The sequence below is a fragment of the Centruroides vittatus genome, unplaced genomic scaffold, assembly GCF_030686945.1.
Source record: "Centruroides vittatus isolate TY-2023 unplaced genomic scaffold, ASM3068694v2 contig_5, whole genome shotgun sequence".
NCBI lineage: Eukaryota > Metazoa > Arthropoda > Arachnida > Scorpiones > Buthidae > Centruroides > Centruroides vittatus.
The window spans coordinates 515,141-531,904 of NW_027122286.1; the positions used below are offsets into that span (position 1 = coordinate 515,141).

A 16,764-nucleotide genomic window follows, 5' to 3' on the forward strand; every position below is an offset into this window, starting at 1 on the left:
GTGAGTATTTCTACAAATAAAAACAGCAACAAATGTGATGATTTTTAGTTATTTCTATTTTTATTTTACTCCTAGTAATATATTTTTAGGCCATGTTTTATAATTCTTTTTATCATTATAATAAATGCATTCTCTAAATTTAAACATCTGTTATTTAATTAACTATAATGCCCCAATTAACTATATACAAACTTCCGGTATGCACCGGAAATCACGTGATTTTTTAAAATTAAAATCTGATTAAAAAATTGCCCCCCACGGAATTGTGACAATGTCGCAATAATATACACTTAATTTTTAATTTTCAATTTCAGTATGTTTTCCAGAATTTTCAACTGTTTTCACGTTAATAAGAGAAGCTAAGGATAAGATTTCATATTATTTAGGAAAACCTTCATGCTTTGGAGCTTATAAGAATTTATTAAATGTGCTTCGTGTGAGGAGATCAAATCCTCAAGTTAGTGTCTAATTATATTATAAGTGATATTCATAACAGATATTTTAATTGCTTAAATATATATTAATTTTAATACAGGTTATATATAACGTTTCTTAAACATTAAGAGATTTAATTAGTTGTTGATTAATAATAAAAATTATATTCAGAAACTATTTTATCTATATTTTACATACAATCTCGAGTAATTCTTAGCTTGGTTTATTGCGATAGCTTTACTGATTAATTAGTAGATTTGACGTGAAAATGAAGTAAAATGCTAGAAAAGAACATGCTGAAAGACACTTTTACAAGAACTTTGTATAGATAAAAGATTTCCCCAGAAGGCAATCTTTCTTGTTCAAACTTTCCTATTGAAAGCCAGATGTATGATCTCCTGAAGATATAGTAACTTTAGGAGATCATACATGATTAGAAGAGAAATAAATGGAAAAAAAAATTGTTAGTAATTATCTGAAAGTTTAAATTGAAAAAAAAAATTCGGACAGAAAATTTTTACGTTTTAGTTGTTACTATGAAAGATAATTGCTTCAAGAATAAAACTATTTTCGATAAATTTGTTATATTTAATTCTCTTGAAAAGTATAGGCCCTATATATTATAAAAAATAATTTGAAATGAAATAATAATTTACATGAAAATATTTTTAGAATTTAATGTAACTTTAAACTGAAATAATTGATACAATTAACTTGAATTTATCTTTAGTAAAGTAAAATGAGAAAACTTGAAACAAATTTCTATGTTTTATTTTATTATTTAAACAAATTTTATTTCATAAATCTATTCCATATTTTGTTTTTCTCTTTTCTTATCTTTCTACGTTTACTCTTCTTTCAAACTTCTATAAAAGTTACTTGTCACCTCATTCCATCGATCTATCTTAGTAGCATAGCTATATCTTGCTTTATACTTCCATCCTGCTATTATTATAAACTTAATTTAAATTCTTTAATTTCTATTTTTCATTTAAATTTTGTATTTGAAAATATTCCAGATTCAACGAGATGATTTCGTACAACTTTTAATGAAAGCTGGAACTGAGAATGAAAGTGAAAATGAAAATAATAGTGAGTAATTCTATGAATTAAATTTAAATAGATATTATATCATTTCCTCTTTTTTAATTAGGCTAAATTTAAAACGATAGAAAATTAGACTTTCTCGATTATTTTACATCAGAAACATTATATATCCGGTTTATTTTTATTAATAATATTCATTTAATTAGAATACGCGCAACTTTTTGCACAGTTCTTACAAAATAAAATGATAATAATGTGGAAAATATCAAAACAAATTTTAAAATCAATATTTATAGTATAGAAATATGAATATAAATTTACCATCTCCATATTTTTTATATTAGAAATTATATATATATATATATATGTTATATATATATATATATATATATATATATATATACTGTATGTACTGTACAGTACATTGCAGGTAAAATTTGATCAAATTTGATCTTTGACTACGGAATATTTTAAACGAAATTGCAAAAATATACGAAATATTAATAGAAGAACTTATCTTGTAATTAATAACGATATCGTGCAGATAAACATAGAAACAATAACACTGTTTATTTTTGCACGATATTAATTCATGTTTGAGTGTTTTATATTCTATAAGATTACTATTAAAGTTTCTAGACTTTCTGCCTTTATCAGTATTTATATATTATTGAGATTAATGCACAGATATTATAATTGTAGCAAATGAAATAGATTTTCGGATATGTTATTTTATTCGTACGGAAAATTTTGCCAAAAAGTTGAATTACACCAAATTTATTTAGTTTAATGAAAAGAGAATAATTGATTATTAATGAGATAAATCTTTATCCCCATAATTTACAATGGAAATTTATCTCACAATTTTAAAAAAGAAAACATGAAGTAATTGAATTTTGATAATTAATTTACTTGTTTTTATTATATTAGTAAGAATATTAATTTACATAATTTTGTAAAAATATACAGGATGCTTTTAAAAACGTTTAATATTTACTACCCTTGCTGCAACGACTGCTCATCTGCCTCCATATAAGATGATTGAGATAAAGCCTCGCCACTTAATCGTTTGATGATAGATATGAAAACGAGTTTAAACAGATCTGGAGACACATTTCTTTAGTACGTCATTACCACTTTCAATTTGAATTGAGTGAACATGATCATGAATGTTTTGTCTCTCAGAACATAAGAAATAATATGGGAAAGCAGTTCGGTTTTCACCAAAACAGTCAGGTTTTCACTCGGTATGCGAAAAACTTGACATATGTCTAAACCTGGCCAAGTTGACCAGTTTTATCAAAGTTAATTCAGAAAGATTAGCCTAACTGTTTAGAACTACAACAACTTCTAAACTTAAGCTCATTTTATATTCGACAAAACAGCAACATTGTCTAAAGTTACTTGCATTTAATTAGAAATAAAATAAATTAGAGTAAGATGAGCGTTAATATCTTAGATTAACTTATTCCAGCGGTTTTTTTATGAAGAAAACGAAATAAACTTAAGAAAGTGACTTAAATTTACAAGTTCGATTATTAACGAGTCAGCCACTATCATATATTCCATACATTATCTGTTAAAATGCCGAGCCAAGCTTGTCTGAAAATGTACGGCCAAATCAATTTGAACTCATCCAAAACTAACTTAACACTAAATTCACATAAATATTTTTAGAATTTAAGAGTTAAATGATGTTTAATCTGGCTCGTGAAGCACTAAATGATCCAAATTACATAATGACATGGTCCTTAACTCAGATTTTGCAGCTTTTCTGTTGGTTTCAGCTTAATAAAACCGATTTCTCTCGTGAACTCGAACTTGTTATTTTATTCCCATTATTGTAGTAAATAGCGATACAAAATATTTTTGTTTGAATGGCTCGAAAAGAGAAATGTGTTAAGAGAAATAGAATTCGGGTGAGTTAAATGATAGAAAAGGAGAAAACGAAAACAAGAGATATCTACCTTCCACTCTGTTATATGTAAGGAACGTCAAATTTCATAATTAAACCTATTAGTCACAGCTGCAACCTCCACAAATGGAAAGAAAAACACATTTTTCTTTCAATTACGGGCTATTAATAAACGCGATTCTAATTTGTAAACTATATAAGTCTCTGTGTCTGCCACCACTATTCCCGTCTGGCTTCATCCTCTCGCGTCATCCTGACAGAAACGTGAGGGCCTACTCTTTATCCTGAATCTATGGGTGTTTTTCCAACAAAGCGTCGGTACTTGCTCACACTTAGCAAAAATAGTACTTTTCATGGGTAGTTTGCCAGACGTAAATTTATGTGAAACTTACTGCCGTCCGTTAGATGAAGCTCTGTTAGAAAGGCTTCAGGACGTAATAAAAAATGCGTACACCATATTAACTGATACTTACATATCATTATACAAAAGCATGATAAGCGGCCAGGTTTTTACCTCAATTACTCTAAAAGTATTAACATTTTTTGAAGTTTTCTGTGAGCCTATAATTATTTTTGTTAATAAATGTGTTATGTTTCATTAATAGTGTATTTGATTGCATGTGATACAGTCTTACAATAATTGCAATTTGTAATGACTTATTCTGGTGCGTTTTTAAAATTAGGTATGAAGCAAAGAACATTAACGACGGATGAGATTCTTATAAATATGATGAGTTTTACTTTCGGAAGGTAATTCAACTATTTGTTATTAAACGTATTTATTTTAATAGACAATTTAAAATAATAAGTTTTAATTAATGTGCAAATGTTGTGCATTTATGTGTATGAAATGTTACAAATTAATCGTTTATAACTAAAAATGATAAGATCCGAATCACAATTTAGATTTAAGATAAAATAAAAAATATTTTGTCAACTATCTTTAAGAATGTTTAGCTTAATGAAATGATTGTTTTAATAACAACAAATTCATATTCAAGATAATGTAACAGATAATTTATTTTATAAATTTAATTTTTATAATCTTAAAAAATTTAAATGATTTATTGTTTATTATAGTCCATATAGGAGGGTTAAAACTGATTGTAATCTCTTTGTTAGGGTGATCAGATTACCCGATTTTCTGGGATTGTCTCCAGTTTTGCCTGTTTTAATAATTTGGCTGAAATTCGAAAAAATTGTAGACATAAATTCCAACTGTCGTCCGCTGTCTGTCTGCCTTTCCTTAATCTCCAGAACGAAGTTAGATAAATGAAAGACGAGTTAAGATATGGAAACATTACGTGCAGGAGGCTCTGATTAATTATATAAAAACTATTGTTACAAATTAAAAGTTATGTTATTTCAATTCAAGAAGTTTCCTCTGAAAGCAATTAATAGATGACCTGCACGACTCTATTGTTAAAGGAAAAGTATGATGTGCAGGAACAAAACATTATCAATAATTTGAGGTGGAGAGCATATATTTTTAAATTAAATAAATTAAAAATATAATTTAAAATTTCAGCGTGGCAATGTGATGATGTCACAATAAATAATTGCTCGTTGATTATAGAATCGACCTTTGAATAAAGCAATTTGATTAACACACCAATATAATAGCGCCAATTTATAGATGAATAAATAATATAAATTTATAATTATTCTTATTAAATTGTACGGATAAATTCAATTTATCCCAAATAAAGATGTTTTTGTTTGAACGTCATCCGTCGGAAAGACCTCTGCAAACTGTTTTAAAACTATAGCAGAAAAAGGAAAACTCAATTCCATTTTATAGATCGTTAAACTATACACGTGGTTTAGAAACGTTGAGTTGAAGCCTGTTCTGTTGACCAGTAAACGGGGTTAAATGTCACTTTTGGTCAATCTATCTTGGCTATTTAAGTGAGATGGCCAAGGTTTTACTATATTTTCTTAATATACATTATATCCAGGGCCGGCCTTCTCGATAAAGGGGCCCGGGTGCAAGAAACTATTTGGGCCCAAATGTTTTTCTAAAATAAAAAAATTTACAAACACGAACATATATTAATGCATGTTTATTTAAAGCGTGATTTTGTTCTTGCTAATACATTAATTACTTCAGAAAAATTACTAAAAATACTGCATTCTTGATAATGTTGGGGCCCCCTCAATCGCGGGGCCCCGGTGCGTAGCATCCGCCGCACCCCCCCCGATGGCCGGCCCTGATTATATCTTACTATCTAACTAAATAATAATGGAATCATTACTCGTTCTTTGAATTTATTATGTATGCAAAACAGAAAAAATTTAACATTATATAAATATATTTGGTTTTTCAGTTATGAAACATTAGTCTCGGCATTAACATTTGCTTTGTATATGATGGCAAAACATCCCGAAATCCAAAACAAAGTTAGAAAAGAGCTGAACTTATTAAACACGAATGAGGTAAAAATTATTCAAATGTCTCAATTTTCTCAATTTTATGAATGCTTGTTTTTACTTAACTTTTTACTCACTTTTACTTCCTTAGTTTTTTCCTACTCAACTATTAATACAATTGCAAAGTATTGTTATTAGCATAAAGTTAACATCGCTTTATCTCAGAACATCCCATAAGAAACTGGTAAAACCAGATTGAAAAAGTAGAGCTTAGAAAAACATCTAAATAAAGAAAACTTCTGAAAGTTGTGGCATAAGAATAGTGGAAGCAGATTTGACAATAAGATTCAATTAGTGAATGAAATGCACGTTACCCAGACTACAATCTCAGGAAGTTTTGGATGAAGTAATGTCATCATAATAATAAATCTGAAAAATAAGCATCGTCACAGAAAATGACTTAGTGTTTACTTTGTGCCTAAAAGTCGTTGCCCCTACATTACTTTGACTGAACGTTAGAAATCTTTAAGCAGTATCAGAAAAGGAAATTTGAGGCACAAAGTAAAGCTCAAAGTAACGATGCCCATTTTTCCGATTTATTATCATGATGACATTACCTCATCCTAAACTTCCTGTAGTTATAGTCTGTGTAATGTGCACTTTATTCACTGATTGAATCTTACTGTCAAATCAGCTTCCACTATTCTTATGCCACAACTTTGAAAACTTTCCTTTGTTTAGATGCTTTTTTTGAGCTCTACTTTTTCAGTTTGGTTTACTAGTTTTTTTTAAATGGGATTTCAAATGTTTTTCAGTCATCAATAACTTTATAAGAGAAGAGTTTTTATGATAACCCTATATTCATTTAACAGTCACGTGATGGCCGGCAGATCTTTCTCAGTGTTGTAGAGTATAAGTATGAAAACTTTGGTGCAAATCGGAGAAAGATTTAGACGTTAATAAGAGTGAAATCATGCCGAAGTATTAATTAATAGATTAAAAATATTCGCTGAACATCATTGTCATGTAATAGTTAGTCGACCAATGAAATGTTAATATTTAAAAAATGGGCTATAATTTTATAAATACTCAATATTTTAAAAATAAAACACTCAAAAGGACCACAAAGGAGGTGATCAGCTGTTGTAAGAGCTATTAAGCATACGCAGACTCCTTCTAGATTTTCCGGTAGCTTAGTATTGCGAAAATCTCTCTCGTAAATCTAGTGCAATGAATGCTAAATTTGATATTGTCTAGAAGTCTAGAACGATTCAACGAATTTCTTCAAAATTTAATGCTTTCGGAGTTCTCATCTCAGACACTAAATACTTTAAATTTCATACAATTCGGTTTATTAGTCTTGTAGTTAATAAAGATTAAATTTGGCACTTGAACCTGTGGCTGAGCTCTTCTGTAGAGCACCACCGCGCTTTATGATAAGCTGAAAAGCTGTAATTAATTTTTCATTTCTACAAAAATAAGCAAAAGGATTTCCACGAAAGACATAATTGTTCATTATTACCAATGTAAATAATTCTGTATATTGTGAAATGTATGGATGGATAATCGCTCAGCACAGCTGTAAAAGTTGTATTTTGTCGTGATCTACAGCCGTTTCATTCTTACAAGTTAGTTGAAGTTTCGGACTTGTGAAAATCCAAATTACTCACATAGTACTTAATATATGAAACATATCGATTACTGTATTTATAGTTTGATGTAATTTGAATTATTATAAACTTTACATTGTAATTTTACAGGCAGAAATGGAAAATTCTTTTTTGTGTGGAATTCCTTATCTCGATCAAGTCATTCTTGAAACTACCAGATATTACACTTTAATTCGATTGTAAGTGTTTATTCCACAAATTAATTTAATATTATTATGTTAAACTTTGATATCGATAAGCATTTAGTTGTTTTTGTTATTAAAGTCTGCCAATGTTTCAGCAAAGGATTGTAGAAAATATTACAAATATTTAAGGCAGTTTACACCTCTTAAAATTTTAAAAAAACATTTCTTAAATATCACACAAATTGAAAAATTATCAGATAGATTTTAAAAAATTTTGGATGGATTGCACTGTTACCGGAAGCATTGCAAAAAAGCAATCTATTGTTGCGAAAATTATGGAAACTTTGAAAAATAACACTTTTCGTGTTACCTAGAAAGCTGGATGGGTTATTATCCATTAGGACTGACTTGAGAGATATCCACCATTACACAGGCAAAAAAGTAATAAAGACAAACATAAAATTAAAATCATATTTACAGTTTATTTTTAGTTCGGGAAGCGCCGGATATTTCTGTTACATATGGCTATAAAATTAGTTTTGTTTTAATTCTGTATTATTTTGTTTTTATTTAAATACTTTCCAGAAATTCTCGAGTATTGTTAGAATTCATTCGTTGTTTGATAAAGAATTTTTCTTTGAACAAAAACTTTTCATAGAAAGAATTTTTCATTAAATAACTTCAGTAATTTTGATTTTCCTTTGTGGAGTTTGTTAAATCGAAAAGTAACAGGAGAAATTAAGTGGAATTCAATAACTTTACCAAAGAATTTGGTTCTACAAGTGGCTGCCTATCAACTGCATCACGATCCTGAATTTTGGGAGAATCCTGAAGCATTTGATCCGGATCGGTAAATATAGTAATAAAATGCATTAATATACGTTATTGTTTTCTGTTATGTTTTTAATATAAGTTCCGTTTCATGTAATATATTTTAGATTTTCAGTACAAAACAAACAAAAGATAAATCCTATAGTTTTCCAAGGCTTTGGATATGGTCCTAGAACCTGCATTGGAATGCGATTTGCTTATCTCTCCATAAGACAGATATTCACACATCTTTTAACCAAATATAAATTCGAAATATGTGAAGAAACGGTAAGTAATGAATATAAAATAGTATTACTTAATTATGTTTGCAGTTGCATAATGCACAATTCTCCACTGCTAAAAAAATCTGAGTTTTAACTTTGATCAAACTATAATTTATAAACAATTCCGTACAGTTTCATATTCCTGATTATTGCTATTGAGTCAATTTTTACTTTAATAAGTATTAAATAAAAACAAATAAGTAAATGATTTTGGGAACAAAATATATTCATTATTAAGTAAAAAATCACTGAACGCAGTAATAGTACAACAGTAGTAGGAACATAAAATTACACATATTACAAATAAAATCACATAATAGAGACAGAATAATATAAATAATACTTATATAAATAAATGCCCAATATAAAATCTTTTTTAAAGTTTTACTTTTCTTGCTTTTAGTGAAGCAAATTCATCAATTATTTTATCAAAATTAATTTGTTTTGTAAATTTCTTTTGGATTGATAAAATTACCATGTTTGACAATTTTTCTCGAGCAAGTGACGATCTTAAATATATTTTGATAACTTTTAGCTTACTGAAAACTTTTTCACTAGAAGCTAAAGGTAGTGTTGGGAGTATGCTCAATGCAACTTCTAAACTTGGATAAGACTGTACTAAATTATATTCATGAATCGTTATTAAAAGATTTAAATTTGTAGATGCTTTAAGGTCTGGAATTAACGTCATTGCCTGATTTCATTTTTCATCAATTTGGAGCCTTTTCTCATTGTTCAACTGAAGCAAGTGCTTCTCCCTTTCGTATATCTCACCCTTGTCGCGGCTCTGTTCTGTGGTATTACTAGACATTTGGTAAAAAGACCATTTGCCTAAAGCATTAGTCAGTATCTCCTGAACGTAGACAAAGATGCAGAGAGTTGTTAACGGCCACTGAAAAATTATCTTAATACATCTGATCGCAGGTTTATTTGTCATAATTTACTTCTCTGTTAAAACTTTTAAATAATTACAAATGATAGGTGCGTTATCATTTAATTAAGAAAATTATTATAGTTTTTTAAATTGAAGCAAAAAGCAAAAAATTGTTCTGTATAAATATCATCAGTTACGTGTTTTTAAGATATGTTGATTTTCTTGAAAACTAATTTCATATTAGAGATTTTTTTACATTAAAAATATAAAACTTTAAAATGTGAAAATTTCTAAATAGATAAAAAATATAATTTAAATATATTGATTAATGCTTTGAAAAATCCTGAAACGAATTTCATAACTTTCAAAATAGCAATAACATTCAAAACTGGTGTGGCGCCATCTGTGATATTTTATTTAAAATAAACTTTCATTATTTTTAATTATTATAAAATGGCAAAAAGCTTAAAGTTGACGGTAGAAATGAATTGTATTAAAAAATTGTATATGGTAATAACGAGTAAAATCCTCATTAACTCTGTCCCATTCGAGGTATGACATAGGGTCCCTCTTTATCATCTCACCCTTAACCTTTAACCATCAAAATTTAATAGCATCAATTCCTTAATACAAAAACCTCCTGCAAAATTTCAGAAATTTTAGACAAAAGACACACGAATTATTAAGCTTCAAAGAAGGTAAATCATTCCCCCAATACACACTAAAATCCATACATACTGATAAAATAATCTCAGATTTCCTTTTTCGCATTTCTCGATACAGTATTTCTAGGTCACCAAATTCCAATGTAGAAATTTTGGGGGTCATTTTTTTTACCGATCCCCATACTTTCCCTTTGTTATATGTAACAGCCAGAAAGCAAAAATGAAATGAAGGTCATGCACAGGGACGTCTCGATACCAGAAAAGTATCGTGCTAGAACAATGATGGGGCATACCTTTAACTTAGAATTAAACTTGATTCTAATCTAAGAGTATAAATACACTTGTTCTCACATCCATAACTTGGTGGGCGACTGCGTCTGGTGAGATCGTCACATCTTTCCAAACGCGATTCTGGACAACTCATTCTCTCGTTTCTCAGAGACGAGCGGATAGTTGTCTTTCGTGTTTAGCCTTGATGTCGTTATATCCAATGTAGATGACTGGATGCTACTCGTGCTGTACAATCGTATTAGAGAACGTTCTCTATCTCGGGAAAGAATACTGTATTTCGAGAAAGAAAATGCTTTTGATTTTTTTCCAGTGCCTACTCGGAAACGCTATCAATTTTATTTATTTATTTATTTTTTAATTATCCTACATCAATTACTGAACTATTGAATATGATGTTAATCTTACTTAGATAGTTAAGGAGAAATTAGATGGTAATATTTCGAAAAGGTTAAATTTACCTATGGTGGCTAAAATGGCGGCTCGTCTCTGATTCCAGCAAACAGAAGAAACAGTGCGAACGCACGTTCTAACTTAACCTAATCTATTCTAATAAATTACCATAAGTTAGGTTAGGTTAGGACGTGCGTCCCCACTGTTTCCTTTCTTCTGTTTGCTGGAATCATTTTGGCCACCATAGGTAAATCTAACTTTCGAAAAATATCTAAGTACGCACGCTTTTCTAACTTAGGTTATTAAAATTTTTATTTGTTAAGAGACAAATTGACATTACAATCTACAAAAACATTATAAAACAAAAAACAACTTCGTCAAAATTATGTGCTTTCCTTACCACGCGATTTATAATTACGTACTCTGCATTTTCGGAAATTTCACAATTTCATTTTCATTCTATACTATGCAGATAACCCGAACATGTATAATCAACCTGATAGAATCGTGACGTCGTCAACGAAGACGAGATTGTTAAAAGTGGCCAAGGCCATGTTCAGTAACGCAGAATTCTTGCTAAGTCTAGTTAAGCCGCGATGTTGAACTCGTTTCTAGCTACTGCTTGACTCCTCCCACCGTTAGAATTCTAGCTAGTTCAGTCAGCTTCTTTTATCTCTGCTGGCTTCTACTAGTGACGTCATTGTTTTTGTCTTGTACAATTTGCAAGATGGCTGCACGCGTTGGATTAAACATACTTTATTATAACAATTACAATGTTATTCTCTCATTCAAATCATTAACTCATTGTAAAATGACTTCGAAATGTAAATTTATCATACGTCGGTATAACAGATTCCGAATACATTTTAACCGAAGACAACAGTCCATTTTGTTGGTTACAATTAATAATTGCTTCATTAATTTCATCACGATCTGATCTGACGCAACTTTCATTTGAATAATTGTATTGGTTACTTCATCCTTTTTCGACCAGTTCGTTTGCGAGAATCGTTGCAAACATAATTTTAACTTCGTCAACTATTTTGCCCAGTTGTCTAACTAAGAATATTTGTTGGATGATGCTCAGAACATTCCTAGCTCCGCCCACTAAGCCACTCAGAATTCTTAGATGTTCTGTGTTGCTGAACACAGCCCAGAATCGCCACTGTCTCTGAGAGACGCATTTCGTCTCTCGTTTTGACGTCATTCGTCCTTGAAAGAAAAGACCAGAGATAAGTGACCAAAATATGGCCCCAAGTCTCTTCTTGTTTCGAATGGTCTTGCATGGGTTGCCAGTTCATACATAGTTTGCAATATCGACACTTGCTTTAGTTTAGTATTACCTTACATATCTATACCGGTATCGGTCTTAAAGTATCGATACCGACCAGTATCGGTATTGGGTATGGAAACTGGAAATCTTGCCAGATGTCGCTGTTCAATTCCTTTGCGTCGTCTTCCAGAGGTGAATGTACTGTACTTATCGTTTTAGATGTTTTCTTATGTAAGATTGGATCAGTCTTTGTCACGTGATGCAGATCGCTTCTGTCATGTGTGTTAGTTGAAGGAAAGTACAGTATACAAGTATACAGAGTCTTATTTTCTATGTAAATAAAATTGCTCACAAAATGGCAAAATGGGAGAGTGCACGCCATGCATTCTTGCCGTACAATTGTGCAGAATTGTTTCTTAATACTTATTTTGGCTGTGTATAGATTACTCCCGGTGGAATTTCGGGACTTTGAGTAAATATCTGAACTCGGGACCGAGACGACTTCAAAGGTACACTATTTTTGGACCGGAGACGAAAAATAAGAAAGTTATCACATTTACGATTTCTTGCCCTTCATAATGCATTCTACGCCATTTTAGAGTTAGTTTTCCACTAGGTGGCGTTCGACTGTTCGTGGTCTCGATGGATTCCTCCCGGAGAGAAACCGCCAGCAGGCTGCCCAGTGGTTAACGTCACTAGTTATTGATTGATTCACGGTAGTTCTTGAACAAAAGAAAAGAAAGAAAACGTATACTGAACTACAAGCAGCACCACCTAGAAAAAAACTAACTCTAAAATGGCATAGGATGCATCGTGAAAGGCAAGAAATTGTAAATGTGATAACTCTTTTATTTTTCGTCTCCAGTCCAAAGTAGGGTACCGTTGAAGTCGTCTTGGTCCCCTGAGTCCAGATAAATACTCAAAGTCCTGAAATTCCACCGGGAGTAATGTGTACAACATTCTTTATTTTTTCATCTCAGTTTATTGGATATTTTAATAATAATGTTTCTAATTACCATATTTAAGTTTTAAATACAGTACTTTTATATTGTTGAAAAGCATATTGTTTAAGCATATTTTTTTGTTGTCAACTATAAACTTAAATTTAGCCATGGAGGTTGCTATCATTAATGTTTTTTTTTTTATCGGTTCCAAACTAACTTTTCCTCAGCTCGGTCTGGTTGCGATCCATTGATCCTAGATGATATTTGTATATCAGATAGAGATTTACCAGATTGCTACAGTTCGTTTGTATACACGATTTGAACGATCAGAGTAATCTTGCATCAGATTGACTCCAAAAGTATACGCACTTGTGAGGTCCCGGACCGAATTCCTAATTTTGTACTAAAATGTTAACGAATATCCGACGAAATAGTTAAATTCGCACTTTTAGAAAATAAAGAAGATACAAAAACTAAACAATAACAAAGCAAAAAGATTGATTTAATTAAACAATGTCTCGCGAATACTATTTATTATATTCTTTCTGTCAAAAAGATAAACATTTAAGGCTTGAATTCCTGGGGACAATTTCAAAGTTTAGATGAATACCATCTGATCGGTAGCGGGTCGAACGTCGATTTCAACCTCTCCCGCGGCCCGAAAGGTGTAAAATTGTCACCTGGAGACAAGGGTGGACCAATTGAAAAGCGATAACAATAAGCTATAGTTCAATCGGAATGCGAAATTGAGGAGAGAACCCTTTTAAAACTCGCATTTCAAGGACATGACGTTCTTTCTCCAAGATCAATTCTTTCCTCTCCATGACCCAAGTCCCGAGGAAGTAACCCGCATAGATAAATTTCATCCTGAAGCGTTCTTTCTACTAAAACTATGTGCTATTCTCGTCAAACCGACTGAGTGGTTATTTTGAACATTACTTTTCCTTTGTTGTGCTTCTGTGGACGAGCACCTTAGCTGATCCGAACTTCTCACCTAACTCTCAATGTGGACGGACCGGAGCCATCGACTCATAAGACGTCAATCGCTAATGGACTGATTGTCAACATCTACAGTGACACTCAGACTTTCACTGGACTTTCCTCCGACTGAATAATCAGAATTGAATCCTTTATAGGCAAAATTAACAAAATCCTGTAAGCATGGTTTTACTCAATTAAACGGGAACAAATTGTAAATTGCCCAGTCTCAGTGTCTAAATCATATTCACATACGACTGTCTCCACCCCTCCTCCTTCCCAACAATTGCACCCCATCGGCAACTTCACACATTCCAGTTGTTTTCACTGCCGAGAAGATACTGTTCTCATTACAATAAAAGCTGAATGGGACCCAGAGCTGCATGTAATATTTTGTTGCTCACTCCAAGGAATTGAATCCTGGGAATCTGGTTCAGAAGTCAGTGCGTCATACTTCAGTTTACACTCGTCTGATGTCTAATGTACGGTAAAAAAGAAGTCCCAGATCTAGTCCTGCTAATAGGTTCTTTGGTTACTGTTGTGTGGGATAGGGATGGATAAGAAATCGATTGTGATGAGATTAAATAGTGTCTTTATAAAGTTCTGTATTGTGTTCAAATTATACAAATGCCAGTTTTAAACAAGTATATTCAAATTGTAGCTCATTTTGATGGTCCACGTTTATTAACAAACAAAAGTACTGCATAATGTTTAACTAAATATTTTTTTCTAAATAGTAATCAGAACTCTAAGCATATATAGATTCCGGAAATGAAATCTGACGTAATACATTAATTTTTGGTCAGTAATATTTTTTTGGTTAAAGAAAAATATTTAATTTTTTGTTATGTCGGGTTCCACCACCAGGGTGCGCTATGTAGTCTACACACCGGCAACACTGCCACGTGTTTCTTACCCTTTCTCTTTTGTTACTGCTTTCACGTTGTATAGTCTGTTAAATAAAAACCTCTCTTTGTCTTCCAGTTTGGAGTGTCTTTTATCATTTTTATATAAGTTTAATGTAACTGAAAAATAGCGTTAAAATTTTATTTAGGTTCTGACTCGGCCTACAAAATCCTGTTTCAGTTCGACACTTACCTTCTGAAAAATGTAACTATTACCAGATCCCGATACTATGGAGGAAAGTATCAATACGGTATCGGTATGGGCAGTATCAAGACGTCCTTAGTCATGCATGTGAGACATGCTTTACACGTGGTTAGTGATTTAAAATCAATCTATCAACAATGTACTGTACATCACTTTATTCGTTTAAGAACACTCCAGCGATTGAATTTTCGAGATTATTAAAATAAGTTTTTTTTTTAAATTAAATACATCTAATGATTCGTGGTTCCTGGATGAAATAAAGGATAAAAATTGATTAAGGACTCAAACTTCGTTTGTATTACCTTGTAAGTTCATACTTTGAATTGAACATTTAATGATGTAAATTAAAAAATTGACACGCCACATGAAATTAATTTAATTAACTAGCTATTAAAATAATATAAAAAATTAAATAAGTTTGTTTATATGTCGATGTCGCGTGCTGAAATTTGCCATTTCAAGAAGTATCTAACCATCTCTTGAAGCGGTAGCATGTCTTGTCATAGACATTTGTTTCGGAATCTGTTTACTTTTTCTAGCCGCTTTCACGAAATTGTAACCTAATTTCTGCAGATGTTGAAATGGATGTTTACTTCACCATCTGTCTAATGAAAGTAGGCATTCAATGCAATGTTCTGTACAATAGCGTATTAGCTCATGGAGTGCGAAAACAGCTGAATGTGTGTAGGAATGTTCCGATACCACAAAAGTATCGATACCGGCCAGTATCGGCATCGGGAGAGGAAAACTGGAAATCTTCGCGGCTGTCGCTGTTCATTCTATTGCGTTGCTTTCCAGTTGTTTTTACTACTGAGAAGGTATTGTACTCATTACAACGAAGACTGAGTGGGTGTCTATTATGCTATGAGCTAGTGCATCAAGAAATTGCTAGGCACTACCTGTACTGGCGAATTTCAGCATGCAGATAGAACATGTTTATTTAATCTATACGTATATCAAATTATGATAATTACATGTATTCTTTTTCAATTTCCAGGAGCCATTAATAGTAGGTAACGAACACTTCGTGCTGAAACCAATGAATGAACTGATTTTAAGAGCAATTCCTGTTTAATTTTATATTGTTATATTAACATTTGTGTTAAAAATTGTCGTTCATTTAAAGCGTGGTCTTTCAATATAATTGATGTACTTTAATAATAATCGGTGCTTATGAATAAAATATATATAATTTGTATTTAATTTGCTGTATTTGTGTAGAAATTCAAGGCTCGAAATCTATGTCATAAACGCGAGTGCGTGTCCGATGGGAATTTAACATAATCCCATTTTAATATTAACATAAAGCAGATACTAGCTCAGCCAATATTTACTCTAATTCACAAAAATAACACCTACTTATAGCTGAGATGCCCCTTATGGGTTCGGCCAGGCCTATAATGAAGCGGCCGGAAAGTGAAGGACGAGACCCGACATATCCGAACGGACCATCGCCTAGAAAAATTACGGGGGATTCTTCGATCCGTCAGAATTCGAACCCAGGCCCTCAGAGCGGTAGGCTGCCACCTTGACTACGCGGTCATCCGACCGTCTGAGTGTCCTGATTAATACACCCAGTTGGC

General features: G+C 31.5%; 1 protein-coding gene across 1 annotated transcript in view; it reads left to right on the forward strand.

Moving 5' to 3' along the window:
- Positions 1–16,339, forward strand: part of LOC136978153 (cytochrome P450 3A30-like) — a 65,163-nt gene extending 48,824 nt beyond the window's left edge. Inside the window, exons 7-14 of the mRNA XM_067273806.1 lie at positions 315–457; positions 1,455–1,527; positions 4,081–4,147; positions 5,725–5,833; positions 7,528–7,616; positions 8,272–8,412; positions 8,501–8,660; positions 16,179–16,339. Of these exons, the coding sequence (XP_067129907.1) occupies positions 315–457; positions 1,455–1,527; positions 4,081–4,147; positions 5,725–5,833; positions 7,528–7,616; positions 8,272–8,412; positions 8,501–8,660; positions 16,179–16,256 (860 nt within the window). The 3' untranslated portion in view covers positions 16,257–16,339. The remainder of the gene's footprint in view (positions 1–314; positions 458–1,454; positions 1,528–4,080; positions 4,148–5,724; positions 5,834–7,527; positions 7,617–8,271; positions 8,413–8,500; positions 8,661–16,178) is intronic.
- Positions 16,340–16,764: the final 425 nt, after the last annotated feature.